Genomic DNA, 20740 nt, shown 5'->3' with positions numbered 1-20740 from the left:
AAAACTATAGGTGTTCTGTGTTTTCACATCCATAACAAATGTGATTTTTTTTGGCTGTGGCATTTCCTTTCAGTCCACCAGTGATAATTAGGTAGCAGTGGCCATAGTGAAGGTTTGCACTGGGTTTGCTACCCCTGTAACATGATTGCATACTCAGCCAAACCCCCCTCTCATGTGTTTCCTTTCCTGCTCTTTAGATTGGTATAGAGAGTGAGGAAGATGTGCCCACAGCTTGGCGGCACCAGAGAGATGAGCATGGATAGAAGAGGTGGAGAACTTTAGCATAGCAGGCAGCGACAGTGAACAGCAGGAAATTACAGTGATGCTCAGATTGCATCAGTTTTTTCCACAAGGGTATAGGTACACTTTAACTTATTTGTGTATTTATACAAGATTTTCTTATGACTTACTAGGGTGCAGATATATAGGTATTATTGAAAACCATTTTAGTTACTACTACAGTTTGTTAGATAGCATGGAAGGTTATTTGTTGAGTACACATTACCTGTTTATTCATTTTACTTTTTCCACTTGTATTTCAGCATTTGCATTTGACTATCCAGGCTCTACAAGATGAACTGCGAACTCAGAGAGATCTTAATCACCTACTTCAGCAAGAAAGTGGAAACCGTGGGGCAGAGCATTTCACCATCGAACTTACCGAGGAAAATTTCCGAAGGCTTCAGGCAGAACATGACCGGCAAGCCAAAGAACTTTTCCTGCTTAGAAAGACTTTAGAGGAGATGGAATTGAGGATAGAAACACAAAAACAGACACTAAGTGCCCGAGATGAGTCAATTAAAAAGCTTCTAGAGATGTTACAGAGTAAAGGTTTGCCCTCTAAAGGCATGGAGGAAGAGAATGAGAAAACCCGGAGAATGTTAGAGGCAGAATCACAGCTTAATCATTTAGAAGTGCTTCTAGACCAGAAGGACAAAGAAAATATTCATCTGAGAGAGGTAAGAGCTTTTGCACTGTGTAAGATATTAATGGTATAATCTTATTTTTGCAACCAGTTTTTCCCCTTTCAAGAGCTACTGGTGTTGCACTTTTCATCATTGTTAAACCAATATCCTTAAAACATTTTGCCAAAAGTTTTAGATTAATAAGGCAGTCCTTTACTGTACTGCCCCTGCTACTTTTTCTCTCACTTCTTGTGACTTCTGTTTCACCTGAATCCCACAGGCAAACTTTTTGCGATTGGACCACATTTCTCTAGAATGCACCCCTCTGCTACTCTCCCGCATCTTCCTTCCCTCCCTCCCTCCAGATGTTGTGTAGCAAAAATGATTTGTTAGAATTCACCCAATCGTTCAAACTGCATCAAGTGACACGCTAATCTGTGACGACGGCATGTCACATGACGCTGCCATTGTCTTTTATGCTGCGTGCATGAATAGGTGCATTTTTTAAAAAGCTCTCAGAAAGCTCTTGAGGCCAAAAAGTGCTCAGAAAAGCACTTATAGTGTGTCTGAGCCCTATGCACGTGTTTTTGATTAGCATAAACCACATATTTTAATTGGGGAATGTGCATTACGATATGAACGCAAGCATTATCCATATACCGTGGGTTGTCCTGATTGTGCAACATGTGATACTCTAGTTAGTATAAATAACTTGCTGTGCACTTTCTGTGCATGGCGGTTTTACCATAAGACCATGATTCACCCCCCATCATACCTAATAAAAGCTAACTGTCGCTGCGTCCAGCAGTTTTGTCCCTGTGTCCCAGGATTTTTGTTAATGCGCATATGCGCAGTAACGGACAGCTGAGACCAGGGAGCTGGACGAGCGAGTGAGGTGGGCGGGTGCGGGTGAGCGAGGTGGGCGGGTGTGGGCGAGTGAGGTTGGCGGGTGTGGGCGAGCGAGGTGGGCGGGTGCGGGCGCGCGCCTGCGCACTGGTGGCGGCTGTAGACCTAGAGCCCATTTTTAAACGGGCTGTGTCTACTAGTTGTGTGATAATTAATAAAGTGTGTATTTTTTCCCATATAGAACTTTGTATGCACATAGGAGCAGATCTCCTTCTTATCTGTTGTAGATTACCATTTGGTTATTAGTATTGTGCACATTTCATTTGGTCCCCTTGTTTTTGAGCAAATAAGAAATATCTTTTTTTATACAGTTGTGGGGATTGTCAGTCAAACATAGCTAAACACAGAGAAACTTTGGAAAATATTAAAAGTGCAAGTCATGTTTTCTAAAGATAACTTTTAAAAAGGGTACAGTGGAATCTTGGTTTGCGAGCATAAGTCGTTCTGGAAACATACTTGTAATCCAAAGCACACTTATATCTAAGCGAATTTCTCCTTAAGAATGAATTTAAATTCAAGTGATTTGTTCCAAAATCCAATAACAGTTATAGAAAAATATTTAATACGAAGAACTGTACTGTATAAAATAAAGATGTAAAAAGACTATCTGTTGGCTCACCCCAACCTTTTTTTTGTGTGGCTCTAACAAGAAACTTATCCAGTGACAGTTGCTTTTCCCTACTTTTGAGGAGTTCGTGGAAAAGTGACACTGTACAGTCCCTACACTCAGATTAAGTACATTTAAGTACAATCCTGCAGTGTCAAAGTGGAAAGAACCGTCGGTTCAGTTGTGATGATGTGACGTGTGTTATTCATTTTTTTGCTTGTATATCAAAACATTGCTTGTACAGTATATCAAGTCAAAATTTCACAAAGCGCTCTCAAACCAAGTTACTCTCAATCCAAGGTTTTACTATATAAATTGCAAGTATATGTTAATATGTAAAAGCCAATCCAATTATGCTTTGGGAAGTTATCCTTCAAATTTGATTGAAGGAGTTCAACAATTCTAAATAGTTGATTTTTTGTGAATTCTAAGCTGAGATACAATTACACAGCAAAAAATCAATTACAATGTTTTTAAAAGAAAATTCATTTAATAAAGCATGATTTATAGAACACAGAATACTATTATGAAAAGACTCTGCCTACAGTCTCTCGTGAATTCTTTATTCCAAAATGTAGTAACATGCACAAGGACTTCTAAGTCATGTATGGGCTTCTTGAGATTGTGCTAGTGTGCCAGTGACGAGCACAAATATTTTCAGGAATACCATAACTCTTCTGGCAGTGGGTATATATGAAAAAATTCACTCCAGAGAAGAGACATAGAAAGTTAATTTTAAAACGGCTATTGAGGTTCAGATATTTAGCTTGGGTTGCAGATAGCCTGACATCTAAAAGGAGATCTTGTTGGATCCTATACAGTAGAACATTACTGGTGCATAATACTGTAAATCTTTTTGCCTTAGTAGCAACCACAAGAATCATTATGGTCTAAGGATGAACAAAATTGTCACTGGTAAGTTCGCAAGATTTTTGCCAAACTGTCAGACAATCACTGGGAATCTTGCAAATCAGTTTTGTGAAACAGTACATTGGATAAAACAAAACAATCATAATGACGCAGTAAAAATCATAGTGAAACAATTAAAAATTAAAATATTTTATTGATATTAACCACCCTGGCGTTCTGATAAGATCGCCAGGGCGGCTGCGGGAGGGTTTTTTTTAAATAAAAAAAAAACTATTCCATGCAGCCAACTGAAAGTTGGCTGCATGAAAGGCCACTAGATGGCGCTCCGGATGCGTTCTTCTGATCGCCTCCGGCAATGAGCGGCCTTCCGTGTTTCGCTTACCTCGTCGCCATGGCGACGAGCGGAGTGACGTCATGGACGTCAGCCGACGTCCTGACGTCAGCCGCCTCCGATCCAGCCCTTAGCGCTGGCCGGAACTGTTTGTTCCGGCTACGCTGGGCTCGGGCGGCTGGGGGGACCCTCTTTCGCCGCTGCACGCCGCGGATCGCCGCGCTGCGGTGGCGATCAGGTAGCACACGCGGCTGGCAAAGTGCCGGCTGCGTGTGCTGCTTTTTATTTCATTAAAATCGGCCCAGCAGGGCCTGAGCGGCAGCCTCCGGCATTGTTGGACGAGCTGAGCTCGTCCAGACCGCTCAGGTGGTTAAAGACTCTGAGATCATTCAAAAGATTTCGCTAACATTGACATGGTATAATTCACGATGGTTTACACAGAAAATCCTCGTTCTCACCTAACGTAGCCACATGGTGAAATTGACTGCCTTTTTAACAACAATTCCAGTAAGCGAGAATAGTCAAGAATATTTTTTAGAGTACAGGTAATCCCCGACTAGCCAGCGTTTGAGACGCCTCTCGCTGGCTTGATTTTCTTCTGGCACTTTATTCAGCCTGAGGAAGTGGGCTGAGACCCAAGAAATGTGTTGCCAAGTGCACATTAAAAGTATGTTACAAATCATTTGAACGTTTCATCATTTTAGTTGCTTTTAACATAGTTTTATCATACCCTGTGCTCCTCTTTCTCCCCCTTTGTGTTACCAACTCTCCTTCGGGAGGGGTATTCTATTTGGCCAGATGGCCTAACACCACCTTTGCAATCATCTAGAACTTTTTGTACTAAGAGAGCGACTGCATCCAGCCTGGCTAGTCACCCGAGTCGAGTGAGGTTTGTGCATCTTCACCTGCCTATAGTGGTTGGTTGCCCATCTGCAACCTTCCTTTGTGAGTACATTTAATTTGCTCTACAACACTTACTTATTACTTACTTATCCATAGAGCCAAATTAATCTATGCTATGCACTGATGAGGATCAAACAATCCGAAACAGTCTGTATGCATGTTGGATTATTATGGCTCTGTACATATTAACAAGCTGACACATCATTGCATTCCAGCGGTTCTGGAGGTGTGTTTAGCTTCTAAGGGTACAATGGTTAATTTGCATATATTCAGCAGTGGTGCCTGGGAGACATCTCGAGCTCACTCCAACCTGAATTATCGCAAATTCTTTCTGTTTTAGGAAAGCAAACTTTTGTTTTTCTTAACATCTTAGTAAGGGGGCTTTTAGGACCATTGTAGTCCCTTACACACCCCAATGAGTTCTGGGTCACCATGAGCTTGCTGGTTAGTCTGTGCCTCTCGGATTTACAAGCCCTACTCCATAGAGCCAAATTAATCCATGCCATGCACTGATGAGGATCAAACAATCCGAAACAGTCTGTATGCATGTTGGATTATTATGGCTCTGTACATATTAACAAGCTGACACATCATTGCATTCCAGCGGTTCTGGAGGTGTGTTTAGCTTCTAAGGGTACAATGGTTAATTTGCATATATTCAGCAGTGGTGCCTGGGAGACATCTCGAGCTCACTCCAACCTGAATTATCGCAAATTCTTTCTGTTTTAGGAAAGCAAACTTTTGTTTTTCTTAACATCTTAGTAAGGGGGCTTTTAGGACCATTGTAGTCCCTTACACACCCCAATGAGTTCTGGGTCACCATGAGCTTGCTGGTTAGTCTGTGCCTCTCGGATTTACAAGCCCTACTCCATAGAGCCAAATTAATCCATGCCATGCACTGATGAGGATCAAACAATCCGAAACAGTCTGTATGCATGTTGGATTATTATGGCTCTGTACATATTAACAAGCTGACACATCATTGCATTCCAGCGGTTCTGGAGGTGTGTTTAGCTTCTAAGGGTACAATGGTTAATTTGCATATATTCAGCAGTGGTGCCTGGGAGACATCTCGAGCTCACTCCAACCTGAATTATCGCAAATTCTTTCTGTTTTAGGAAAGCAAACTTTTGTTTTTCTTAACATCTTAGTAAGGTGCTTTTAGGACCATTGTAGTCCCTTACACACCCCAATGAGTTCTGGGTCACCATGAGCTTGCTGGTTAGTCTGTGCCTCTCGGATTTACAAGCCCTACTCCATAGAGCCAAATTAATCCATGCCATGCACTGATGAGGATCAAACAATCCGAAACAGTCTGTATGCATGTTGGATTATTATGGCTCTGTACATATTAACAAGCTGACACATCATTGCATTCCAGCGGTTCTGGAGGTGTGTTTAGCTTCTAAGGGTACAATGGTTAATTTGCATATATTCAGCAGTGGTGACTGGGAGACATCTCGAGCTCACTCCAACCTGAATTATCGCAAATTCTTTCTGTTTTAGGAAAGCAAACTTTTGTTTTTCTTAACATCTTAGTAAGGGGGCTTTTAGGACCATTGTAGTCCCTTACACACCCCAATGAGCTCTGGGTCACCATGAGCTTGCTGGTTAGTCTGTGCCTCTCGGATTTACAAGCCCTACTCCATAGAGCCAAATTAATCCATGCCATGCACTGATGAGGATCAAACAATCCAAAACAGTCTGTATGCATGTTGGATTATTATGGCTCTGTACATATTAACAAGCTGACACATCATTGCATTCCAGCGGTTCTGGAGGTGTGTTTAGCTTCTAAGGGTACAATGGTTAATTTGCATATATTCAGCAGTGGTGCCTGGGAGACATCTCGAGCTCACTCCAACCTGAATTATCGCAAATTCTTTCTGTTTTAGGAAAGCAAACTTTTGTTTTACTTATTGTTGTGACTTACTGCACCATCACGGCTCTCAGTGTCTCTTTGTGTTTTTAGTGTTTATCCAGGGTGTTCCCCCATTTTTACCTACGTGATCTGAGAGGGATCATTCTTTTGGCTAAATCTGGTGCCGTTCTATTAGAAAGGAACCCTTCTTAAATAGCCAAGGGGGTCTGGCTTAAAATGCTTTGCAGAGAGACATGTTGCTGTGTTAGCAGGTTAACTTAAGGTGGCCATATACTAGTAGATGGCCATGCAACCTGCTCAAAAGATAAGTCTTTCTCTGATTGAAATCTGACTAGAGAGGAATCTAGTCCTGCCTTACACTGCAGATAGATTTTTGATAGATTTCAGCATTACATCTATTATTATTATCTATTTATTGATGGACCTGCTGTAGAGCATAGTCCACTGATGGGCCCCCACAGGTTTCCCTCCAATTAATAGTGCTCCACCTTCACCTTTGCAGAGTACTCGCAGCAATGCACATTCACCACTCACTTCCTTCTGTTTACGTTCATCTTCATCCCTATCAGAATCAACTGTATTCGCCAAGTGTGATAGATGTTGCACCCGGAATTATTTGTGGTACAAATGGCATAGTGCCAATAGCAATATAACAACCAAAACAACATATAACATAGTGCAGGTGAAAGGCATACATAAGGACACAGATATAGGAGTAAGACATAGGTCCAGTACCATAGGAGTCCAGAGTAGCTGGAGGGAGAGTCCTGTGGGAGGTTTCATTTGAGAGGGGAGGGGGGAGGACTTGAGGTAAGGAGGACTGCCTGGGGGAAGAAGGTATTCCTGTGCCTGTAGGTTTTGGTGAGGATGATCCTGAAGCAGCAGTCCAAGGGAAGGAGGCTGAAGAAACGATTGCCGGTGTGAGAGGTGTCATACGTTATCCTGTTGGCCCTGGACCTCATTCTAGATGTGTGAAGGAGGTCCGGTGGTGGCAGGGGTGACTTGATGATCCAATCAGCAGAGCTGATTACTCTCTGGAGTATGTGCCTATCGCTTGCATTTGCCCCGTGTACCAGATGATGATGGAGGAGCAAAGGGCAGATTTAATGTTGGCAGTACAGAAACTGGTCAGCAACTCCTGCGGTATTACCAACTTTCTCAGTTCCTTAACCTTCTGGAGACCGCCTAACACCACTGGGCGTGGCCCCGGCCAATTGGCATCAAGTCCTGGGGCTGCAGTTTCCCAGGGAATGGCCGCACGATTAGGACTTAATTTGTGTGGCACTGCCTATGTCACTTCGTCAAGTACCCACGAACAGTGGATGGTGTGCCGACTTCTCCTTGAGACTTTGTTTTCTTTTGGATTATGGTGGTTTTCACACCCTATCTCAAATCATTGGTGATGGTAGTTCCTAGATACATGCCCTGGGGAACAATTTAGCTAAATAAATGACACCCAGGAATATGGTGGTGTGTGGTTCTTCACATGAGGCTATGTTTCAATACTTTTAGAATCTGCTTAGGACCAGATTATTTTTTTGATTATGCACTGTCATGTTAAACCTTAGAATTGAGGCTGTCTCGTATGACTGTAGATTCTCTTACTCCAAGTGTAAGTTCAGAGAATTCACCACTAGATCATATGAGCGCACATAAAGAGGCAAGGCTCCTGTTGAAGATTTTTTTTTTCAACCAGTGGGCTAAGCACAGGGCAGGTTCTAGACTTTTTGATGCCTGAAGCAAATATTGTGAGGATGCCTCCCCTTTCTCCCTCCATCCCCCAAACACCCCCCCCCTCCCCTGAGCAAGAGAAAACGCCATGTGGTCTGTGTGTGCTTGTTTTATAAAAAGGGATTCAAATCCCTTACTTTGCATGCCTCTAACTAGACACAATGCACATATAGAATGCAGCAATCACCTCACACATGAAATGCAGCAATCACCCTACATATAAATAGCAGCAATCGTCCCACATATAAAATGCAGTAATTACCCCATATATAAATTACAGAAGTGGTGGGCGTGGCCAGCCACTGACCAGGACATATCCTGAAGCAAGAAGCTCTGCTTTCAGCGGCTCACACAGCAGTGCAAAGCAACTGCCTACCAGCCTAAGTGGTATAAGATGGAAGAATCCATGATGGAGTGGTGAATGCCACATAAAAAGAAAAAAAGGTACTGCAAAGCCACAGAAATTAACAGACTACTTCACAGAGAAGCCTCAGCGCATTTCAACCCAGACACAAGATGGCGCCAATCACTCCTGCAACAACTCAAACAGGGGAGCGCCCGATAACACTGCCAGCATACAAATAACTACATGCTTGGTGGAGACTACACAGTACTCCGATCACCTCTCCCCCACTAGCAGCCCAGCTAAAGCAAGACCGAGACTGGATCCCATGGAGGATGAAGTTGAGTCAGCAATCCTGCAGATAATTAAATCTCAGTCTAAAATGGAGATTGAAGAATTCCCTGCATCTGAGCAATCTGCTTCACAAGCATATATTAAAGGCATTTTTATTTCATTTAAAAATGAACTGCTAACAGAGATCTCAAAAGATATATCTTTATTGGTGGGCAGAGTAGATGCTGTGTAAAACAGAGTTTGTGAAATAACAAGAGAGCATAGTAAAATAGTTGACTGCTGATGTGCATGCAACTGACATTTCATAGTTGAAACTGAAAGCAGCAGATCTGGAGGACAGAGGAAGGAGGTGTAATCTAACATTCAGAGGAGTTTCTGAACAGGGGGCAGCAGGAGATTTAAAGATATATGTTTTTGATCTAGCTAAAACAGCCCTTACAAGGCAGCTGATATAGAACTCACAATTGAGAGAGCACATCGGCTTCCAAAGCCAGCTCATCTCCCCTCTGCTACACCCAGATATGTGATTGCATGTTTTGCCTTCTACCAAACAAGCAGGGTCACTCCTGGAACCTTTTGTTCACTTATATGCAGATCTTTCCCATAGTACACTGCAACAAGGAGATTTATAGTCATAAAGTGCTACAGACTGCTCAAGTGCCCTACAAGTAAGGCTTCCTCACCAAGTTGATCTTTAATTTTTAAAACCAGCGCTATATCATTTCTTCTGCAGACCGTGGATTTAAACTTTTTTAACAACTTAATTTACAACCACAAGAGGAAGCTGCAAAAAAAACCTAGGCCTCAATCCACTAACATAGCAGGGCTGGAATGGCATTCTGCAGCCAACCGATGAAGGAGAAGTGACGATTGTATTTTTGTATATTTCAACTATGAACGTTGTGTGTGGACGATAGACTGATGTCACACACACACTATTATTGTTTAGTTTATGTGTTTTTGTTATCATTTAATAATTTTGCTGTTCCAACCTGCATCATTGCCTTAAATATTGATGTACAATTAAGAAAGACTAAGTGGATCCCACAATCTCAAGATACATGCTATGGCGTCAGTAAAGGATGAATCATACTTGTTGTTTTTTTGTTGTTGTTTTTATTATCTTTAAATGTGAAGAGTCTCAATTAAACTTTTAAAATGAATGCATTTTGGAAGAATGTTCAACATGCTAATCCATGTGTTATTTTTCTTCAAGAAACACGTGTTAGAGAAAGATACTCCTTTGTGTGAATGCTCAGATTACCCTTTAAAGTACTTACCGTAAGCTCTTTTCAGGAGAAGAAACGTGGTGTTCTCTTGGCATTCTACAGAGATCTAATGATGGTTCCCCATTCTGTGATATCTGATCTATATGGGTGATAAATTATATTTGTAGGAAATGTTGATGACCAGATGTTCACCTTGGTATCTGTGTATGCACCTAATTCTAGCTGGCCATACACTAGGCCGATTACCCGCCGATCGACAGCGGATTCGATCACTGGGATCGAATCTGCTGTCACATCGTTAACGCTAAACACTAAATTTCGACCCGAAATAGATCGATCCCATCAATCGCTCCGTGCGGGAAATTACCGTCGATCGCCCGCGGGTAGGGAATGCATCGCTAGCGGCGTACGATCGACGCAGGTATACATTACCTGAAAAAAGAGGAAAGGACAAAACCAGTATATGCTGCTCAAAAAACTGCACTTTATTCCAAGTAATTTAAAAAGGCACACACATATATTATAGGAAAAATGTCAGGAAATAACCTGGCATATAAATTTAGGTATTGACAAGTACAATACTATGTGCTGCAACTGTCAAGGACAGAACAAACAATCCCGTATGAATAGCAATTTAATAGATCAGGTCACATCCAGCTATCAGTGGCATGATATATCTCAACAGATCTAAAAGACATATGATACTGGCTAAGGGCTAGATAAAGCTCGATAAATGTAAGCAGTGACCATGGAAACTAGTCCAAATACATTACCTGAAGCTGGCTCCCGACATCTTCTCTGCATCACCTCCCGGCTGGCATCTTCTCCGCATCACCTTCCGCATCACGACATCCAGCATCCGTGTATAACTTCCTGTGTCACTGCAGTGACATCGGAAGTACAAATAGAGGGCGCTCTATTTGAACTTCCGCTGTCGCTAGAGTGACAGAAAGATATACACGGATGCCGGATGTCGTGATGCGGAAGGTGATGCGGAGAAGATGCCAGCCGGGAGGTGATGCGGAGAAGATGCCCGGGACCAGGCTTTAGGTAATGTATGCGTTGGGGGACAGGCGGCAGCTCAGCAGATGGTGAATCGGTTTCAGGCTGAAATCGATTCACAATCTGTTTGCAGTAAAGGCAGCCATACGATCCCTCTCTGATCAGATTCGATCAGAGAGGGATCTGTCTGTTGGTCGAATCTGATGGCAAATCAACCAGTGTATGGCTACCTTAATTCTACTCAGAGAAAATGTATTCAAAGGGTCATGAGTAAAGTCTAAGAGTTAAACAAGTCCTCTTACTGATGGGTAGAGACTTTAATGCAGGGTTTACAGAATTAGACTCGTCTTCTATAAAATAATCATCTCACGGCTTGCTTCATAAGAGTTTGTTGTGGAATAATTTATGTGATCTGTGGAGGATAATGCATGGTGTGGAAATAAACGACTCTTTCCTTTCGTAAGTCCATAAGTCCCATTCAAGACTTGACTCTTTTTTTGTTGACAGACAAATGTATGCTGCAAAATGTTATAGACAAGTATATTGATATAATCATGTGGTCTGACCACACGTCTATAGATTTTTGAGTATAGGATAGGCCTAGACCTAAGAAACCAAATGTATGGAGACTTAATACGTCTCTGCTTACTGATCCTAAGAACATGTTTATAGTCTCTGGAGAAATTCAGGAGTTTTTCCAGGTTAATAAAGGGCCTGAAGTTAGCAAAACATCCATATGGTTTGCACACAAAACTGATCGGGGGGTGGGGGGAATTTATGGCAGCTTTAATTAAACATAGGGCTAAAAAAATAAAAATACAACAATTTAAACATCCAATCACTAAAGAAAATGTCAGCAACCCTATGACTATTGCTGATATTTTTTTAGTGAATGTTATGCAAATCTCCACAATATAAAAAAAAGTCAGGTTACTACTCAACCTAATGATGGCACAATAGAACCCATTTTATACTCTATAGGTCCACCTAAATTAACTCTAAATTTACCTTTCACAAATGCTAAAGTTCTCAGTACTGTAAGAACCTATACGTTGGTTGCTATTGGCAACAGCACAACACACCTTTTGCTCTGGCACCAACAACTCATTAGAGCTGGAACTCACAGCGACAGCATACAGGAGATAGAGTGGAGACAGCCACCTTCACCTTTCAAGGGCTTTATTAAGCAATCAGGCATCTTGTGTTACATGTAGATTTCTTCAGAGTATAAACAGTCTTTCCTATGTCCTATGTAAATCACATATATTTACAGCATACAGGCATGACGCTTGTTTTCTAACTAGGAAGTGTAGAGAGCAGGATAACATGCAGAAGACGAAGCAGAAGTACAGTAGTCTCTGCCATCCGGTCTCCCTATTGTATATGAACATTAAAGAGTTAAATGTGACATCATCTGAGCCATACTCCCAAGCCTACAATTGGCTTTGTTTACCGTTTTGTCGTCTAACTGTCGGTACAGTTAGACCTGATTCTTGTAAATGACTGCATAATTTCTCTCCGAGAAACTCTGCTTAAAGAGACCCTGCATCTCAAGTCTTTACTAGATTTTAGTACCTGAGGCCTAGAATTCAACTATACTTACATTCTAACAGCCCCCCTGAAATGACTTGAGCTGCAGGTTTCTCCATTAGGATTCAGACGGTATCTATAAGCCTGTTTTTGTCATGTTTCACCCTTCCATGCTCGTTTCCACCCACACACACTCTCTGCTTTAGGTGAATGCCCCTATATGAACATCAAAGAGTTAAATGTGACATCATCTGAGCCATACCCCCAAGCCTACAATTGGCAGGCATGGGCATGTGACCCACCTCATCATCTAATATACCAGTGCTTTATAACCTAGTTGCGAAGAATGCAATGTTTTCCAAACATTGGCTTTGTTTACCGTTTCGTCATCTAACTGTCGGTACAGTTAGACCTGATAACCCATTATGTGTCCTTCTAGAGGACCATGTTTCTTGTAAATGACTGCATAATTTCTGTCCGAGAAACTCTGCTTAAAGAGACCCTGCATCTCAAGTCTTTACTAGACGTTAGTACCTGAGGGCTAGAATTCAAGTATACTTACTTTCTAACAAGTACCATAAAATTGTTGAAAAGAAATAAAGCCTCAGGACATGATGGCTTCAGCATCAAGTACTATTTGACTTTTGTGCCTCTTCTAACACCTACTTTAACTAAAATTTTAAATTCCTTTCTCCAAGGCACCGCTATCCCTAGAGCATATTTGGAGACAACCATTACAGTGCTTCCCAAACCGGGGAAAGAAACAGACAGTACTGCTAACTTCAGGCCATTTCTTTATTATATTGTGACCTGAAACTGTATGCTAAGCTTATCATTAATAGGTTAATGAATAGTACCTTATCTCTCTTACATACAGATCAGGTTGGTTTGACTAAGGGGAGACAGGCTCCGGATGGGACCCGTAGAATGTTCAACCTATTGAGACATGTAGACCTCTGAATGTGTAATAGAGGAAAAATCTTCTCATTTCCTTCCAGAGTAAATGCACATCACTCTTAAGCCTGGTACACAATTTTAACTTTGTTACACAATCTGCTGCAGTATTCAAAATCTGTTGACCCTCTTTCTATGAAGAAGTGGTAAACTTGGTTACTGATTGGCCATCCAAAGTTGAAGGTCTGTACCAAGCTTTAGATGTACCCACAGTTAGATCTTTGTTCCTGTCTGCACACTCTACATGTACTCCTGCCAAGGGGTAGTATACCAGACATAGAAAAGGCAGAGACCTTTTTCTTCAAGGAGAAATGGCTACAAGTCAGAAAACGAATAATATGGTGTTCCAGTGAATCTTATTATACATACTTGGCAATGTTGGCAATACCAGGCTAGGATAGCCAGGAACTTTGTTTTGTTCCCTTAATTAGATACCATCTTAATAAAGCTTTAAAATGCCTAAGCTTTAGCAGTGATAAAAAATGCCTTTATGTTCTTGATAAGGTCAGACATTACTCGGATATGGTACCTGGAGTTTCACCTCTTCTACCAATTACGAACAACCCAGATTTTCCTTTGGACATTCGCAGCCTTTCTGGGAGAGGTGATTCAAGCATAGGAAGTGTGTCTGTGGCAGATATTGGGGACCAATCAGGTTGGTTATCTCTAACAGATTTATCAAGAAAATCACCTGATCTGAAGCTCACATGGGGCCATATGCAATTCACTTTTTCATCTAAGTTTTCTCCTAGCAGATCATTTTTCATCTTCTATTTAAAATAACTTTCCAGTACTTTTCAACTAAAAAAGTACCAAAAAGTAAATGAAAAAGTACTACCAAAATTATATTGAGTTTTTTTCTTGATTTCTGGTGGCTTAAAAGTCATTTTATTGACCAGTTTAAAAATACCACCTAAGAAAAACTTGGTGAAAACGTTAAATGCTATCCCTGAACCTTCCAGATGTGCATGTCACTGTTAACCACACTACCATTCGCCCTACCTCTCAAGCCCGCTGTCTGGGTGTCACCTTGGACTCCGCACTCTCCTTCACTTCCCGCATCCAAAATCTCACAAAGTCCTGCAACTTCCACCTTCGTAACATCTGTAAGATTCGACCCTTTCCTGACCTCTGCCACCACCAAACTCCCCATCCATGCCCTTATAATTTCCCGCCTCAACTACTGCAATGCCCTTCTGTCTGGTCTCCCTGTGACCCGAATAGCCCCACTGCAGTCCATCATGAATGCTGCAGCCAGAATTATCCACTCCTCCCATCACTCCACCAGGGCGGCTCCCCTCCGTGAATCCCTCCACTGGCTTCCTAACCAGTCCAGAATCAGGATATTGTGTCTGACCTACAAATCTGTCCACAAAACCTGTCCAACTTACATTTCTGATCTTACTCAGAGGTACACACCTAGCCGCTCACTCCGCTCCTCCAATGAACTTCGCCTGACCGCCCCCTGCATCACACAGTCCCATGCACGCCTCCAGGACTTCTCAAGAGCTGCTCCAACACTATGGAACTCTCTACCTCCACCCATTAGGGCAGCCCCCTCCTTCAACATCTTCAAGAAGGCCCTCAAAACTCACCTTTTCACTCTGGCCTACCACCCCTCACAATTGCTCTAAGCCCACAACTGAACTCTGGTCCCCTACCTTTCATGTCTCTACCTCTCCTTCTAGATTGTAAGCCTTTGGGCAGGGTCCTCCTCCTTTCATGTCCTACCTGATCATGCACCTCCATTACTGTGAACCCATGCTATGCACTTGAGTGAACCTAACTTGCCTAATCCCCATGCTCCATCCAGTGACTGACTAAGCATTGCCTTATACTCATACTGTGCTGTGTGCTCTGGTTTTCTTGTATTCCTGTATTGTCATATTGCTGTATGTCACCCCTGAAAAATTGTCTGTAACCTAAATTAATGTTCAGCGCTGCGTAATATGTTGGCACTTTATAAATACAATAAATAAATAATAAATAATGGTGGTCAATGTTTCAGATAAGGTTCTACCTATGTAGCAGACAAATAGAGCCCACCCGTAGGAGACAGGTCACAGAATTTGAACTACTATGTACAGGGAAAGATCCTCTGAAGAAAGTATTGTCCAAACTGTACTTGCTGTTGCTAGATCAGGTGCAACCTGTTTTGCCATTCCTGGACAAATGGGAATCTGAGTTATCCAAGACCTTTACACCTGGTCAGTGGAGAAAAATGTGTATTTATGCTCACAAAACATCCTTAGCGGTGAGAGTCCAAGAACTTAATTATAAAATCCTGACTAATTGGTATTGGACCCTAGTTAAATTACAGCGCATTTTTCCCGATATTGACCCTAATTGTTGGAGATGTGGCAATGCTCCTGGTTCATTGTTACATATACTATGACCATATCCAAAACTTAAGGTATTCTGGGAGGAGGTGGAAAATTGATTAAACATAAGGTGGAAAGGGACATTCCGTTTACACCCAAATTTTACTTATTGCATCTTAATAATTGGTCAATGAAAAAATACAAGAAATCCATTATAAGAAATGTATTAAATGCTGCCGAATGCCTATTGGTTCATCACTGAAGAGACGTCTCACCCCCAGTTTCTCAGGAATTGGTGAAGGAGATGGATCATATACATGATATGGAAGATATGGCACATATTGCTCTTAATAGAACTGAGGCACTACACAAACCGTGGGCATATTGGTCAATGACTAGAGGAGTATGTGACCATGTTTCTGAATTCTTAGATATAACCTTTGTTGAGTTGCTATCACACAATTGTAACGATTTGCATCAGTAAGAGGCAGATTTCTGATTATTAGGTGATCTGCAGTATCACCAATAATGAAGATATATACCTGATTATAAGGTGATCTGCAGAATCACCTATAATGCTGTTGTATCAGAAGCTGCCGTGACAACAAATACAAAAGGTGTAACAAGTGTACGTGCTTGGTGTAACAGTAATACTGATAAGTTTGGCAGGACCTCACCAGAGGAGCTGGTGGGTGCTATCAGTAAAGAACCTCACCAGTGACAAGGGCTCACTGGTGAGTGGAGAGCAGAACCTTACCAGAGAAGCTGGTGGGAACTATCAGTAATGAACCTCACCAGTGACAAGGGCTCACTGGTGAGTAGAGTGGTCAGACAGATCGGATTGGCAATAGACAGGAAGGAACAGTACAAAATCGGCAGGCAGAAGGATGAGAATATCAGGCAGGGTTAGCAACAAGATCAGATGGGCTAAAGTACTAAATGTTAAGGCGAGAGCAAAGTCAGAAGAGAGCCAGAGTCATACACAGAATATCAAGCAATATATATCAAACAGTAATAAATCCTAGTCTTGTGTGAAATCCTCGGTTTCCTCCCGGATCAAAGCACACCGGATCTATCTAAGGGTCTGAGTGCTAACACGTAGCATTCGCAACAGCAGACACTTTGCAAATGACTCCAAGCTGCTTAATAATCGGAGCAGACCCCCTCGGCCACGCCTCCGCTCATCAGCCAATCGGAGACACCGAGAGCCTCCGCTGACGTCAGCCGACCAGCCGGTCAGCTGACGCGCCTCCTTCCCGCATAAAGGTCTCGTCTGTGCGCGCACGCGACAAAGCTACTCTGTGAGCCACTGACCGTCCCCTCCTCGGCGTGCTAGACGCCGGAGGGACGGGAGACATGCCTGACAGGGAAACCGAAGCAGCTGCGGAGGCATCCTGACTGCCCGCAGCTGCTTCTCCAGGGATTGTCACAGTCCCCCTCTCTCGAGGCGTGGACTCCGGACACGGTCCACCTGGCTTCTCAGGATGTACTTCATGAAATCTTTTCCTGAGTTCCTCCGCATGCATGCGATGCCCCGGTACCCAAGACCTCTCCTCAGGCCCATACCCTTTCCAGTGAACAAGGTACTGTATAGAGTTCTGTACGCACCGAGAGTCCAAAATTTGCTCAATTGCATACTCAGGTTCTCCATCAATCACCACGGGGGGGAGGGAGTCCACATGCACAGCAGGTTTCAATAGAGACACATGGAATGATTTAACCCCTCTCATACCGGAAGGTAGAGAGATGACATATGAGACATTATTAATCTTCTTGGACACAGGGTATGGGCCTATAAATCTGGGACCCAATTTCGCAGAAGGCTTTTTTTCTGGGTCTGAAAGGCCTTTTTTAAGTTTCTTTTAACCATACTCCAGATCTCCTTCAAAGTTCCCTGCCACGCTTCCAAGGCAGGGAAAGGAGATGACACTACTGGCAGGGGAGAGAATTTAGGTAACCTCCCCGTTAATATCTGGAATGGGGTAAAACCTGAAGAGGCACTCTTCAAGTTATGTGCAAACTCTGCAAATGGCAAAAACTTCACCCAATCCAACTGGGTATCTGTCACATAGCACCTAAGGAACTGTTCAAGGGACTGGTTAACCCTTTCAGTCTGTTCATTAGTCTGTGGATGGTAGCCGGAGGAGAATGACAGGTTCATACCCAAATGATGACAGAAAGCCCTCCAGAACTTGGGCACGAACTGGACTCCCCTGTCTGATACCACGTTCTCCGGGATACCATGCAACCGGAAGATGTGGTGAATGAAGAGTTCTGCCAATTCTTGAGCAGAGGGGAGTCCATCCAATGGAATGAAATGGGCCATCTTGCTGAACCTATCGACTACCACCCCAAATGACTATCTTCCTCTCAGATCTGGGCAGTTCACCCACAAAATCCATGGACAGATGGGTCCATGGTTGTTCAGGTACGGGTAGTGATTGTAGAGTGCCTACAGGAGCATGCCTGGACGGTTTACTACTGGCACACACAGAACAATCTCTGACAAATTCCTTACAATCAGACACTATGGATGGCCACCAAACACATCTGTCCAGCAGCTCCTGCGTTCTGGCAACCCCCGGATGTCCTGCATTCTTATGGGAATGGAAGACATGAAGGATTTTAAATCGAAACTGTAATGGTACAAAGAGAACCTCATCAGGTTTCTCCTCAGGAGCCTCCTGCTAATAAGAGCTTAGAGTGGAAGCCCAATCCTCCCAAGTTTCAGTAGCAGCCAGTATCACTTTCTCGGGGAGGATGCTTTCAGGGGTCAAGGGTTGTATTGTCTCGGGCTCAAAACATCTGGATAGTGCTTCTGCCGTGACATTTTTACTACCAGGTTTGTAGGTAATAATGAATCTGAACCTCGTAAAAAACAAAGCCCAACGCGGACTTTTCTAGGACTGAGACGTTTGGCCCCTTCAATATACTCTAAGTTCTTGTGATCGGTATAAACTGTTATAGTATGTTCAGCCCCCTCGAGCCAATGTCGCCATTCCTCAAACGCGAGTTTGATGGCCAACAGTTCTCGATTCCCAATGTCATAAGTTCTCTCAGCAGGGGAAAACTTCCTAGAGAAAAATGCACATGGATGCAACCTGCCTTGCAGACCAGAGTGCTGAGACAATACAGCCCCACACTCCGATCTCTGAAGCATTCACCTCCACAATGAAAGGAAGAGTGCTATCCACATGTCTCAAAATGGGGGCAGAGCAGAACAATTTCTTAAGTGATAAGAATGCAGATTGTGCTTCTGCTGACCAATTGTAGGTATCTTCCCCCTTTTTTGTAAGTTCAGTGAGGGGTGACACCACAGAAGAAAATCCTTTAATGAACTTTCTGTAATCGTTGGCAAAACCAATGAATCACTGGAGTGCCTTCAACCCTAAAGGCCGTGGCCACTCCAGGACAGCAGAAACCTTCTTGGGGTCCATAGAAAGTCCGGCAGTGGAAATTATGTACCCCAGGAAGGGAACCTCAGAAACTTCAAAAAGACATTTCTCAAGTTTGGCATACAAGGAATTTGTCGTAGTTTCTTTAACACATATTTCACATGCTCCCTGTGTTCAGAAATACTAGATGAGAAAATGAGTATGTCATCTAAGTATACAAGGACAAACCGCCCCAAAACCTCTCTAAAGACTTCATTAATCAGCTCTTGGAAGACGGCGGGTGCGTTGCACAACCCGAAGGGCATCACCAGGTACTCGTAGTGCCCGCCGGGTGTGTTGAATGCCGTCTTCCACTCGTCAACCTCTCTTATGCGAACCAGGTTGTATGCTCCTCTGAGATCGAGTTTGGTGAAGATACTGGCATCAGTAATCTGAGAGAACAAGTCATCAATCAGAGGGAGAGGATAACGATTTTTTACAATAATTTTGTTCAGCTGTCTGTAATCAATACAAGGCCGAAGTCCCCCGTCCTTATTTTTTACAAAAAAAAACTCTGCCCCGGCCGGGGACCTAGAAGGACGGATGAAACCTTTGGCCAAGTTTTCTTAAATATACTCCTACATAGCAAGTTTCTCTGGCCCAGAAAGGTTATACAAATGGCCTCTAGGAGGCATACAACCTGATCTCAACTCAATGGGGCAGTCGAAACTTCGATGAGGAGGAAGTTTGTCTGCCGCCTTGGGACAGAAAACATCAGCAAAGTCTGAATACTGAGTAGGCAACCCCTCCACTTGAACCTTGGTAGCACAAATTGTGACTTTTTCCATACAATGATGATGGCAAAAAGAGGAACAGCTCAACAGTTGTCTGGAACTCCAGTCGATCTGAGGGGAATGTTTTTGAAGCCACGGCATACCAAGAATCACTGTGGAGGTAGCCATCTTAAGAACAAAGAATTGTATTTGTTCTTTATGCAAAGCTCCAATCTGACACAATAATACAGGAGTGTGAGAGAGAGGTTGTTTGCCCTGTAGTGGTGAATCATCCACTGCAGTAACCACAATCTGACGTCCCATGGAAAAGAAAGGAAAGGACTTCCGGTTCCGGCGCCCGCATGGCGACAGCGAGAGGAGAGAGCTCCGACTGAGGACCAGGAAAACCCTTCCCAATCCACATCAATCCAAGCCGCAGCAGCAAGATAACATAGCGGCATAGACGCAGGACACGACCGGGAACTACCCGCTGCTGCATGGACCGCTATATCACCCGGTCAAACATAAATACGCAGCTGTCCGCGGAAGACAGGCTTAGCAAGATGGCGGGCAGAGGAGCAGTCAAAGTTACACCAGGCCGAACGCATACAAAAGAGAACGCACCGAGAGAGGATACAGAGCGCGACACAGATGATCAGGGAGAGGAGGAAAGGGGTAAGCAGACCGACATCCATATAGACTATAAAAAGTTAGCGGAAGAAGTGGGGAAGGTGCTTGCCCCTGACATACAGGCCATCATAGAAAAAACCTTGGCAAACTCCCTG

At 43.2% G+C, this 20740-nt stretch overlaps 1 protein-coding gene across 25 annotated transcripts in view; it reads left to right on the top strand.

The window, feature by feature from the left end:
- Window positions 1-20740, top strand: part of ERC2 (ELKS/RAB6-interacting/CAST family member 2) — a 1931514-nt gene that overhangs the window by 356168 nt on the left and 1554606 nt on the right. For all 25 annotated transcript variants that reach the window (XM_068253678.1, XM_068253677.1, XM_068253691.1 and 22 more), the window contains one exon: window positions 543-959. In XM_068253678.1, coding sequence (XP_068109779.1) covers window positions 543-959 — 417 coding nt within the window. The remainder of the gene's footprint in view (window positions 1-542; window positions 960-20740) is intronic.

This window comes from Hyperolius riggenbachi, chromosome 9 (genome assembly GCF_040937935.1).
Source record: "Hyperolius riggenbachi isolate aHypRig1 chromosome 9, aHypRig1.pri, whole genome shotgun sequence".
NCBI lineage: Eukaryota > Metazoa > Chordata > Amphibia > Anura > Hyperoliidae > Hyperolius > Hyperolius riggenbachi.
The sequence above is the reverse complement of the archived record's forward strand: the minus strand, read 5'-3'. Positions and strand labels throughout refer to the sequence as shown.